The sequence below is a fragment of the Alternaria ventricosa genome, assembly GCF_023758065.1.
Source record: "Alternaria ventricosa strain BMP 2768 chromosome Unknown scaffold_8, whole genome shotgun sequence".
In the NCBI taxonomy this organism is placed as follows: Eukaryota; Fungi; Ascomycota; class Dothideomycetes; order Pleosporales; family Pleosporaceae; genus Alternaria; species Alternaria ventricosa.
The window spans coordinates 969637-981883 of record NW_026055688.1 but is presented as its reverse complement, the minus strand read 5'-3'; the positions used below and the strand labels follow the sequence as shown (position 1 = coordinate 981883).

Sequence of the window (12247 nt, the reverse complement as noted above, 5' to 3'; positions counted from 1 at the left end):
TGAGATTTAGCGCCCATCGGGTACAACAACGACATCATGTAGGAACCCGCTTCATAACAGAACACATAGCACAGCGCTTCGCTAGAGGTAACACGACCTTCAATCGGTGCTTTGTCCAGATTGATTGGCTCTCAGATAACTTCCTTCCCGTGTTCACGGTCCGTTGGTGCTGGATCTGGACCAGATCCTTCCCTTTGGTTATCTGGACGCCATATACCTCTCGATGTTACTATGTACCATCCGCGGGAAACACCAAAGCTCTGCTAGACCTACTGTGCGACCTATACGACCAAAAGCTCTACACGACTGAGCATCCGGCCCGTCGCAATGATGAATGACGAGTAACATCGGAGAACCTTGAAGCGTGTACCCATGCCGTCAACCCATGGACCGGCATCATGCGCGCTGTCAGATAGCGGTATCTTTTGTGCTCTTGTTGGTGTTGCAAAGTAGCATGCGCTCGCCAGACAGCATGCCCTAACGTGGTCCGTGAGAGGTCGCACTGCCTGTGCGTACTCGCGAGCGCTATCGCCAACTGGTCCTTCGCATTGCGCCATTGGGTGTCAAAGGAGCCAGCCGTCTTTGATGCTGGTATGGGTTGTACGGCATTTGTATTTAAGCTTCGGTCCTGCCGCTCATGCAGGTACAACTCAACGTGAAGAATCCGACCCCTCACATTTTCTCTGAAACCCAGCCCCTTGATTATCCCTTCCAGCATATTCAATTCGAACGGCCCAGAAACATGTATACTCCAGTACTCCTCGCTCTTTTCTCGGTGGTCTTTGCTGCCCCCTTGACTAGAGTTGATGGCGCAGATGCCATCGCCGGGAGATGGATTGTCAAGATGAAGGGCGACGTAGCAACACAAGCTCACGATGACCTGATGGCATCCGTGGCCACCAAACCCGACTATGAATACGCAATGCCTGGATTCAGAGGATTTGCCGGCAGTATCTCCGAGGAAGAACTTGTTCGACTCCAGGCTTCTGAGCATGTAAGCTATACGCTCGGATTAACAAAGCTGAGCTCATGTAATCAGGTTGAGTACATCGAACAGAGCGCCAGGATCCACAGCAACGAGATCGTGCAACAGAACAACGCTACGTGGGGTCTAGCCCGTATCTCTCACGCCGAGCCGTATCAAACGAGTTACCTTTTCGATTCCAGCGCCGGAGAGGGTACATGCGCGTATGTTACCACTTGTTTTCGCGCGTGTCTGAATTTCGCTCACAAAGCGACCGCAGATACGTCATTGACACAGGCATCGAGGTTGAACATCCAGAATTCGGGGGACGTACGTACGAAACATTCGCCCCTAGAGATATGCGCTAACGATTGGAAAGGTGCTCTCTTCCTAGCGGACTTCAGCGGTGAGGACACCATGATCGACGGCATGGGCCACGGAACTCATGTGGCTGGTACAATTGGCTCGATGACCTGGGGCGTGGCGAAGAAGACGACGCTGCTCGCTGTCCGCGTACTGGACTCGTACGGTTCTGGTACGACCGAAGGCGTCCTTGCGGGTATGGAGTATGTTATTACCGATGCAGCAAAAAGTAGGGAGGCCGGAGATTGTCCCAACGGTTTCGTGGCCAATATGAGTCTTGGAGGGCGTAGGACGCAGGCCCTTAATGATGCTGTGAGTACCCTATTCCGTCTTTTACCAGACATCCAACTGACATCGATCTAGGCCGCTGCCATCGTCGCAGCGGGAATCTTCCTTGCTGTCGCAGCAGGCAATGAGGGACGGAACGCTGAATTATCCTCTCCAGCATCTGAACCTAGTGTCTGCACCGTGGGTGCTACGGCCATCAACGACACGCTCATCGAATGGTCCAATTATGGCCCTATTGTCGACATCCTGGCGCCCGGCGTTGACATCACCAGCACTTACCTCGGTGGTACTATTGAGACGCACTCTGGAACTGTAAGTATATTCCCAGATGAAACTGTCGGTATGACGCGCGCTGACTCTTTGCCCTTTTCTTCAGAGCATGGCAACCCCTCATATCGTTGGTTTAGCCGCATACTTCCTGGGTCAAGGATGGCCAGTGGAGGGTTTATGCGAAAGCATGGCTGGCGTCGCGACAAAGGGCGCGATAGATGAGAGTACTCTCCATGGCAACACACCGAATCTTCTAGCTTTCAATGTGGCGGAGGCATCCCAACAGTACGGCAGGCGTACAAAGCGTGTCGCGTAGAACCGTCAACGTCCATCATCTGCTGGAAATGTCTGGCATTAGAATCGGGGACTATAGTTTTGACAAAGGGGAGACCCTGGGAAGCAATGTCGAAAAATTGTTAAGATTGACCTTGTCCGTTAGCGCATGCTCATAGATCGTGCGGATCGAGCCGTGCGCGACAGCACCGGTCATTGAGGCGGGAAGATGCATGAAACCTCACCTGCCGTGCCGTCTCACGTCAAGTATGTCAGCCTCATCGGTGGTCAGATCCCACCTATGGCGATCCAGATTCGCCAGTGAAAGCCTCTGATTCCAACGGCTGTCGCAACTGATGCGCCATGCATGGAGCCCTAGATCTTAACCTCAAAGCGGTGATGTCGCCCAAGCCTGCCACGCCGATCGTCACTGCACTAGTCAGCTGAATCAGCGCGCCCGGCCACTCACGAGGCGTGACATCATAAAATGCGGGGTAGAGACTTGCGATAATAGGCTAGCTTGTCTGCGAGCCCGACACTTTGCAGAACCTCCAAGCCTTCCAAGAGCACTGCCCTCACCTGAGCTCTTTTCTATCCCGCTCCATATCTGGCCCATTGGCATCCTCGGACCTCAAACACGCATCATCTTTACTGGGGAGAAAGGGCCACTCTGGAAGTCATGGCGTCATACTTCGACCTCCAGCCGCAGAAGGCGCCGCCAGCTACGAACATAGATCAGATGCCTCAGGACCAGCGCAAGCAACTCGGTCGCATGAACAGTTTGATGTCCCCAGCAGTCACACAAATATTGGAAGGTTTAGGCGACGAAGGATCGGACAGTGATAGCAGCGAAGAAAAAGACCCATCCGAACAAGAAGATCAACGTGCCGCTCAACAATACACTAAGCCAGCACTCGACCCCCAGAAATTGCGCCAAGACAAGCAAAAGCACGTCGCTGCCCAGGCGCCTCGCCCTTCATCTCTATCACCAAGCAGAAGTTCCCTGAAGACGACCAGCAAAAGCTCTGGCCATTCTAAGCCGTCTTCGGCGCATGGCAGCGGAGATAAGTCCGCAAAGTCCAGACAAAAACAGCCGCACATGGCGCGATTCCATTCTCTGCGCAGCATGCTTTTTCAACAGAGGATACAAGACCAGATGAAGACTGCCACGCAGGAAGATTGCCAGAAGGAGGAAAATGCGGCAGACAAATGGCGGTCTCAACACGCCGAACGCCAGATGCATAACCCAGGAACACCTGACCAGGACGCTTCAGGAAAAGGGGGAATTGGAAGTAGGATCCGGATGACAGTAAGACGAATGACGACCAAGGACGCAGGGAGTATGGAGAAGATCAGGGAGGATGGTGCGCCGGTCGAGTTTAATGATCGCGCATCGACTGCTTCCTCCGACAACGAGAAGGACCAACGAGAAGCATCGACGACTCGCTATGAAAGCGACAACGAGAGCATTGACCATTCTGATGTGGACGAGCTGGTACGATGGGTCAGCCGACGAGATCCCCCTAGCGATGGTGAACGACGGAAGGGCGGCGACGTAGTGGAAGCGAAAGAAGACAGTGGTCATGAGAGCCTGGGGCCATCAGACGTTGAAGACCTTGTTAGATTTGCCAGCAGGAAATCTGACACCAAAGAAACCACTGTGTTCAACGACGCACATTCAGGTTACAGCGACGCATCAACTGAATCCGACAGCGAAATCCGCGAAATATCTTCAGACGAGGAAGAAGACGCAGACGACCTCGTACGCTGGATATCGCACCGTGACGGACCCAAAGCAGGCCCCGTGCGCCGCAACCTCCAACGACCCGAGCTAGATTCCGACGTAGGCGAGCACTACGATTCCGACGTGCCCGAACTAGGCCGCTGGTTCAAGCGCCACGACGGCACGAGCGGCGAATCCGCAGCATCCACGCCAGTCAAAGAAACCTTTGACGAAATTGACGAGGAAGAACAGCGAGGTCGCCCACGAAGCCGCGAGTCCATCGAGCCCATCAAAGAGAAACGCCACATCACCGACGACGACGTCGACGAGCTCGTCCGCTGGGTCAGCAGGAAAGACTCCAAACAAGACTCCCCGGTACCTGTTGCAGAGAACCCAATCGACCGTCTAAAGCGCGAAGAGGAAGAAAAACAAACGCAAATCGGTATGAGTGTTGATGACGGGAGTCTTTCCCACGCCGATCTACAGGAAGTTGTAGAACATGCGCGGAAAACGAGTGCTGATATGGTGAGCCCCCCACCTGCATCGCCGTTCGCAGTCGAGACGGGCGACTTGAGGGTGCTGAGGGATGAGAAGACAAAGGCGACACCTCTGGAGCGCGATTCGCAGCGTGATTTGGATGGGCAGAGGGAGAATCTCGATGAGAAGAAACAGGAGCTGGGTATGAGTTTAGACGACGAGAGTTTGAGTCATAACGATGTGGCAGAGTTGATTGAGCATGTCAGGAAGATTTAAGAGACAATGGCCTCGGTTTGCAATCAGCTCGAAGGGATCTAGGAACCGATATTTATGTCACGGAGGATGCACGGGGAGAGCGGAAGCTACGGATGTCGATGTGGGTGTGTGGGTCCAACCGTGAGATCTGGGAGGGTCCTTTTCTGTTAATCTGGGGTTTAGCACGTCGTTTTATACCAATTGAAGATTCCATTGCAAGTTACATCCCATCCAGAGATCCATGTTGAACGTGCAAAGGATATGGTATTCATACAACATAAAACGAGAAAAGAAGAATCTATATCGCAAATGCAACTCCCAAACCCCTTCAAATGCAAGACAACCATCCCACAACCCCAAACCTATCAATCCAACTTCAGCGCCTCCACGCCCTCAAACTGCAACCTCCTAAACATGCCCCTGATAACCCCACACTTCCTCTCCCTCTCATCATCCCTGCCCCTCATCTCCGTGCGCATCTTGCCATACATATTCTGCCCATCCCCCCTCTGCCCGCCCTCCTTAATATTCGTAAAAAACATCCTCCTCCCGGTGTTATCAAGCGGCTCCCACTTAGCAATCTTAACATTCTCCCTCGGAATAACATCGTGTTCGCGGTTCGGGTCAAGAAACTTGATAAAACTAATAAAGTAATCCGAAATCTCGTTTTGGCGACGCACCATGACCTGGCCGACGGTGCCGGCGTGCTTGGTGCCGTAGCCGTTCTCTATGTCGGGGCCCCACATTACGTCCCATTGGTATTGGTATGTTGGTACGGAGGGCGGGTTATGCAAGGACATGGCGTTGGAGGCGAGGTAGGTTGGGCAGATGTAGCGGATGTCGCCTTGGGCTTTGGCGACGGCATCCCACCATGCGCCGCTGTCGGGCCAGTGGCGGTCGTTGGGGTAGGTTTTTACGAGGGTGGAGAGGTCTTCGTCGGTGAGGAGCGGGTAGTGGTCTTTGAGGTAGGATTTGAATTCGCCTTCGTTGTCGGTTGTCTTCTTGACTTGGTCGGAGCCTTCGTTCGAGGTGAAGCCGATGATGGTGGGGACCTTGGCGTAGCGGTCTGCCATTATGGCTGCTGGGGCGGGCGCTGTGAACATGCCGCCGGCGGGCTCGGTGGTTGGCGCCCACATCCAGCGTGGGGGTGTGTCGCGGCCGGGGAAGTTCATGGGGTAGTTTTCGTAGTAGAGGTCGCCTGTTGCTGCGTTGCGCACGCATGCGATGTCTGTGCAGTTCAGTCCGTCTGCGACCTCGTTGTAGAACTTCTCGGCTTGGTCGGGGGTGAAGAATGTCGGACTCGCGGGGGACTGAGCGATGGCACCGTGGAAGAGCTGCTTGCGGCCTACACCAGGGACAGGGTGGTAGTTGTCGCCTTCGTTGGCCGTCAATTGTAGCATCACGGACGCACCGCCAGCACTTGTGCCCATGATGACTACGTGGTCTGGGTTGCCTCCAAAGTACCTGATATACTTCTGGACCCATTCCAGCGCCGCTCTCTGGTCGCGCAGCGCGTTGTTGTAGTCGCCGTCCTTTGCAATCTCTTTGCCAGAGAGGAAGCCGTAGATGCCGTTGCGGTAGTACATGGTGACTACAACGATGCCCTTGTCGAGTTTGCCGTCCACGCCCTTTTCACGTCGCGCCTTCTCTACCATCTCGCCTCCATTGCTGCGTCCTGGGAGATGGAAGCCACCGCCGGGGATATTAACCAACACTGGTAGGTCGTCGCCTGCCTCAGCGTCAATCGGCGTGAAGACGTTCAAGCTCAGACAATCCTCCGTGGAACGAGTCTTGATACCCAGAACGTCCGGTCCTGAGATATCTTCCCTGTTGCGCTGGGTTGGATCGATCTTCTGGATTCTTGGACACATGCCCAATGATCCATCCCACACCAAAGGCTTCTCGCCCCGACCAACGCCGTATGTCCTGTTCACCGGTTGTGGTCCGCGAAACCTGTTCTGGCCTCCTGCATCTGCGGCATACGGTATGTTCCAATAGAACCTGACCTTGTCCGAGACATTTGGCTTGATGGCTAGGTAGTCTAGCTCGACGATGTTGGGGTCTTCGGTGTTCTTAAGCGGCGCGGAGAAGGTAGACGTAGGTTTCGAGCTGAGAGGTGGTAGCCATTCCGAGCTGGGACGTAGGTCGGGCGAGTAGAGGAAGGCAAACGTGAAGGCGAGGACAACGGCAGCCGTGAGAGCGAGTATAACGCGCCTGTCGAAGATGAGGCTCGAATTGAGCGGGCGGATAGCCATGGTGGGCATGTGATGGGAGTTGCAAAAGAATGTAGATCGCGTGCGAAGCGCTGAAGGATTACTGTGGTGCTGTTGAAGTATGCATCTGCGTCTCGTACATGAATCTCAGGAAAGGAAAGACTGCTCACGGAGACAATGAAAGTGTCCTTCGGCGCTGTCGCAAGCCTTCCAAGCATCCATGGCTGCGAGTTTCCCTGTCTAGCCCGACGGGAGGACCGAAGAGGCTAAGGGGGCGGCAATCGGCACCATCCGCTTGGCGCTGACGCGTATCGCATTTCGTGGGAATGCCATGGCGACGCATCACCATACAACCACGGTCGCGCAAAGAGCTGGAGAGAGTGGGAGAAAGCTTGGTAGCTACACGGCTGAGGTGTGAGGTTTAAAGTTATCGACAGGGTCCAGAGCGCCTTCTCTCGGCTGGGGCGTATAGAGGTCAGCAATTAGCGTGCGATGCACCTGACTCCAGTAGGACGCCTGCATCACGTCTCTTTTGAGCCACATCTCCAGCCACTTGCAATTGATCGAGCGCACGACTTCAAGATCAACCAGACGTCTTTTCGATCGAGCATCGCACTCATCGGGGCCGTATTCCTGGATCTACAAGAGATGCTGGTACCAGGCCTGCCTGGTGTATCCGTGGTGAAGGCGAGTACTCCGGATCCTTCAGTCACCACGACGGCCCATGGAGACAAGTAAAGGCAGACCTCCCGGGAAGCCATGGCCTCACAGCATAACGTAGCCAGCCAGTTATAGTACCACCGCGATTTCGTCCATCAGGGCGGCAGCGCCGAACCTCTGCACGCGTGCTGCATAGCAAGACGTTCCCTTGAAGCTACAGTATGGCCTGCAGACTACATTAAGACGAAAAGATACGAAGTAGGTAACCTAACGTCACTATAAACTCTACAGTGTTTATTTTGTGCTTAATTAAGGTGTGCGACTCGATCTGTTGCAGCCCACAATGCTCATAGCACCTTATACAGGGAAAACTCTAAATAGGCGTGGAGCCTACATCAACGTTGGGTCACTTAGTCTGCATATCTTTATCTTAATGTAGGCTCCATGGTGACCGACGGATCTCGAGCACTCGCCGTCACCACGAACACGCTATGCAGGCCTGCTACCAGCGCCTCTTGCTTTCTCGCAGACGAGGTGACCTCGGGTTCGTGGCCGCTCTCTCACCTGGAGGCGTCTGGGTGTGGCCAGTATGGGCCAGTATGAGGCTATATATAGTCACTCTCTTACCTTCCTCTCTCCATCTTTCCTTCTCCATCCTTTGACTCTTCTTTCTATTCAATCCGCCTGAGTCACTGCACCCATTCGCTCGACACAAGGTCAGCTTCGGCTCTTGCTCGTCGTCGAGACCTTCCACCATAGTCCCTGACTAGTGATAGCTATGTCCGCGGACAGCGTTCCGATGGAGGGCATTCAACAGCACACACCTGAGAGATCGACAAGTCCCATCTTTGAGCCTGAGTGCCCGATAACTTCTGTGCCCATCGCCATCATGGTCGCACCCTTATCTACAAACCTTCCAAAGTCCCCCACTCCAGAGGTCCTCAGCATTTCACCATACATGCAGAGTCTCCTGGACATCGAGACCAGAGCTAAGCTTGCCATCATGGGCTGGAACGCCGGCGGCGTAGAGTCAATGTTGCCTGTAAAGCGCAAGGGTATGTGCTTTCCCCATCTGGGGAGTTTATCTTGCTAACTCATGGTAGCGTTGGATTCGCTGTCGATCAGTGACGACGAAGATAGCGACGACGATCAAGATTCTGAAGACGTAGCACCATACGACCCAGCCCAGCAGCGCCGGCCCAGACTACCGATGTACCATCCAGGCTTCAAACAAGCCGAGGGAGACGTTCAAGATCTCTTGCATGTCTTCATGGATTTCTTGAAAGCAGCCAACAATCTCGGTGTTGCTGGAGAAGAGGCAACGTATCTTTGGAATGAGATAATCAAGAACCGCGACATCCTCTACCAAGATGAGATCCGCATCGCCGTTACTGGAGACACTGGTACCGGAAAGTCCGCCACAACAAACGCTCTTCTTGGTGAAGATCTGACACCAGAGGTATTGTTACTCCAGATAACGAAGCAAAGAGCTATCACTAACGCGCATATTTAGGGTGACAGTGGTGCAGCGTGTACGAATGTCGTTACGGAATTTCGACAGAAGACCCTGTCAACCAACATCGGCGCAGTACAAGCGGAAGTCCAGTTCTACTGCCTCGAGTACTGCACTGATGATCTAGTCACGAACTGGTTTAAGGTTTGGTTCAACACTAGGCAGAAGCTCATGCAGGACGAAGACAGTGTCGACGACGAGGACCGCGCACGTAAAGACGCCGCATTAGAGTGCTTGGAACATCTCTTCGCCTCCCGCGTTGCTCCGGAATCTCTGGAGGACTTCATGTCATCGGGCAAGACTCTTAAGGACAACCTAGCATTGAAGAAGCTCTTGAAATGGACTATGGACATACACGGGCAGTTCGTACCGGATGGAGAGCTTTCTGTGCCTTTCAAATCTAGTACGCATGGCGACATGCGCGAACAGCTTCGTCCGTTCCGGATGCGAGCTCCCAACGCACGTTACCAGGGCAAGATACTCCCGTTCAGCCCATGGCCATTCGTCGAGATCATACGGTAAGAACCACCTTCATACGTAGACTGCATCGCTGACATCACTCACAGGTATTACGTTGATAGTCCTCTACTACAGGATGGCATTTGCTTGGCCGACGTTCCAGGAACAAAAGACGTCAACATGTACCGTGTCACTGCCGCAACCGCCTATCTGCAGCAATGCGAGATGACTATTGTGGTCGTTGACATCAAGCGCGCAACAAGTGATCAATCGTTTCGGCAACATTACCTCGATGCGCACAGCCGGAGGCATCATGGCAGCGTCATTCTTGTGGCGACGAGAGCCGATGTAAGTTTACACAGTAAGCAAGCAATTTCTGTTACTAACCATATGCGCCGTAGGAACTGAATGACGACGGCGGTAGTACGCTCCAGCTAGACATCATAGCAGAAGAACAACTGGTGCCCATCGAAGAAGACTTGGCCGACCTCGAGAACAAACTGCAAGCCATAGACAACGAACTGGAATCCAACAAGCTTGAAATGAAGCGCTTGAGGCAGAAGATTCAGCAGAACACTGCCACGGAAGATGGGCTTCGCCAGCTTGAGACCCTCAAGGCAGCGAACAAGACTTTAGTTAGTCGCAAGAAAGGAAAGGACATGATGCCGCGCATACCTATCCTAGAGAAAGAGTAAGTCTTGCCCTCACATTTGACTTCAAAAGGCTTACTTCGTCAGGCGCAAAGATGCACGCATTGCATGCCGTAATCGATTCGTCGCCGCGGGTATGAATCGTATGTACAGCCAAAACACCGGCGACGATGCTGGTGCTGCTGCGTTCTGCGTCTCCAACCGTATGTACATGCGACATCGCCGCGGTTACAACACAAAAAACTTGGAGAAGATGCCTACGATGAAGCTCGAGGAGACCCAGATCCCAGCCGCATGCACCTATATTGCAGGTATTCCTTCGCAGGGAAGGACCGCAGTCTTGGAGCATTTCATCCACTTCAAAGTTCCGATGCTGTTAAGCATCGTCCAGATGAGCTGCAGCAAGACCACGGAGGCTAGGATTGAGCATGTAACGAAAATCATCGATAAGTCTATTAAGGTACCATTTCTATTCCCTGGTCGAAGCATGTCACTAACAGTCACAGAATCTTGAGTCCCGCGTGCGAGCTGTTGCGACAAAGTGCAACAAGACATTTGTGAAGGAACTTGTAGCGGCGCTCTCAAACCATGAGTTGCAAGACAGGTTCGACAAGGTCGCTGAGAAGAAGCTCGATGAGCTACTCAAGATAGTATGGTTCATGTCATCTATTCGCTTTCTTTACTGACTATTGTAGAACGCCGCCTCGCATAAAGCGCTGGTGAACAAGAGAGGTTCGTGCTGCCCGCTTCCAAGACTGGTAAGCCAATCGCTAACGATATTTAGGCACTTATCATCAGAAGAAGCTTGGTATCAAGCACGACGTGAACGCCGCGCTACTTGCACCCACCAAGCAAGCCGTCCTCGACGCATTCCGGGATCTACTGGATGCAGCACCCGCAAGCTTCAAGGCCCAAACTGCGCAGACTATCAAAGCCGGCATCAACGATTTGAACAAGCAACTCAAAGGTGAGTACGCTGATCCCACGCCAACCTGAGGAAACTGAACAGCCTGGAGCCTACGTTGACGTTCGGTCACCTACTTAGCAAGGTTTTGGGTCAACGTAGTCTGCAGACCTGTTCAGTTTTTTTCTTGTATGAGGTGATCCGTCAGTTGCTTCTCCTACTAATGCACAATGTAGACGATCCTCAGGCTTTGGCTGGTGACGCATACCAGGTCTGCTTCGGCAAGAATCTCGTCGGCTACGAGAAGGATATCACTCTGAAGGTTGACACTTCCATGAAAGACCTCCGCACGGGTCTCATCGCCATCTATCAGAAGGCTGTCAAGCCGGGAGACAAGTGCTATCTGTCCTTAGCCATGGAGCCTATCTACGCCAAAGCGCTCGATCAGAGGCCTGGTAAAGGTACAACCCGACATTCTACTATATCACTGCACACCCACTAATCCCATCACAGGTCAGAAGCTCAGAGACGTCCGCCACGCGTACCTCGAAGAAAAGATCATCGGTCTCAACGGCCCCTTCTCCGCCATCGCCGACGAAGTCGAAAAGGACGTCAAAGCCCTCATCAAGAACACCTGCGACAAGCTGCGCAAAGAAGTCGTCGAGATCCTCAAGACGATTCGCGCTGCTTTTCAGCGTCAAAAGAACAGGAAGGAGCACGATACGCCCGAGGGACGCCAGTTTCGTCTGGAGCTGCACGAGTTGGTAGCTGAGGCGCGCAGGATCCTCGATGGCGTTGTGAGTAGGAGTTTGGAGAAGTGCAAGGAGCATAAGTGAGCTGATGGGGTGTGGGATAGTATTATTGGGGTGAAAAGCTTTGCGCTACTTGGGATGAAAGGTGGACTGTAGAGGGGCATGCATATTTCATCCGTAGAAGAGCAGGTCTTTTAGTCTATACTATCATTTCTCCCACGCAAACACCTCATTCGAAAAAAATCTGAACAGGCCTGGAGCCTACATTAGGTCCCTCAAAAAGAGAAGCATCGTCAACACAAGAGCTCGGAGCCTACATTGGCCAAACGATGAGCAAATGTGGAGGCGTGGCGTCCATGTAGGCTCCAGGGTGTTCAGTTTTTCCCTCAAATGGAGTGCATACGCGACATTGTTTGAATAACAATGTTGCGTGCCCAGGTGGCTGCGATCGATTGGCGTTGATGTGCTCGCCTGGGGTCTGAT

At 53.2% G+C, this 12247-nt stretch overlaps 3 protein-coding genes across 3 annotated transcripts; 2 read left to right on the top strand and 1 right to left on the bottom strand.

Moving 5' to 3' along the window:
• Positions 1–844: 844 nt before the first annotated feature.
• Positions 845–4634, top strand: J4E93_005554 (uncharacterized protein; the record flags this gene model as incomplete). The annotated part of the gene is made up of 3 exons (XM_049343474.1): positions 845–1639; positions 1691–1927; positions 2862–4634. The coding sequence occupies 3 exons, from the start codon at positions 845–847 to the stop codon at positions 4632–4634; spliced, it is 2805 nt and encodes a 934-aa protein (XP_049199567.1).
• A 344-nt stretch (positions 4635–4978) lies between these two features.
• Positions 4979–6868, bottom strand: J4E93_005553 (uncharacterized protein; the record flags this gene model as incomplete). The annotated part of the gene is made up of 1 exon (XM_049343473.1): positions 4979–6868. One exon carries the CDS (start codon positions 6866–6868, stop codon positions 4979–4981), a length of 1890 nt encoding a protein of 629 aa, XP_049199566.1.
• A 1507-nt stretch (positions 6869–8375) lies between these two features.
• Positions 8376–11848, top strand: J4E93_005552 (uncharacterized protein; the record flags this gene model as incomplete). The annotated part of the gene is made up of 11 exons (XM_049343472.1): positions 8376–8541; positions 8590–8945; positions 9000–9517; positions 9566–9806; positions 9860–10149; positions 10196–10568; positions 10615–10758; positions 10804–10840; positions 10893–11075; positions 11249–11473; positions 11526–11848. The coding sequence occupies 11 exons, from the start codon at positions 8376–8378 to the stop codon at positions 11846–11848; spliced, it is 2856 nt and encodes a 951-aa protein (XP_049199565.1).
• Between the last annotated feature and the right edge of the window lie 399 nt (positions 11849–12247).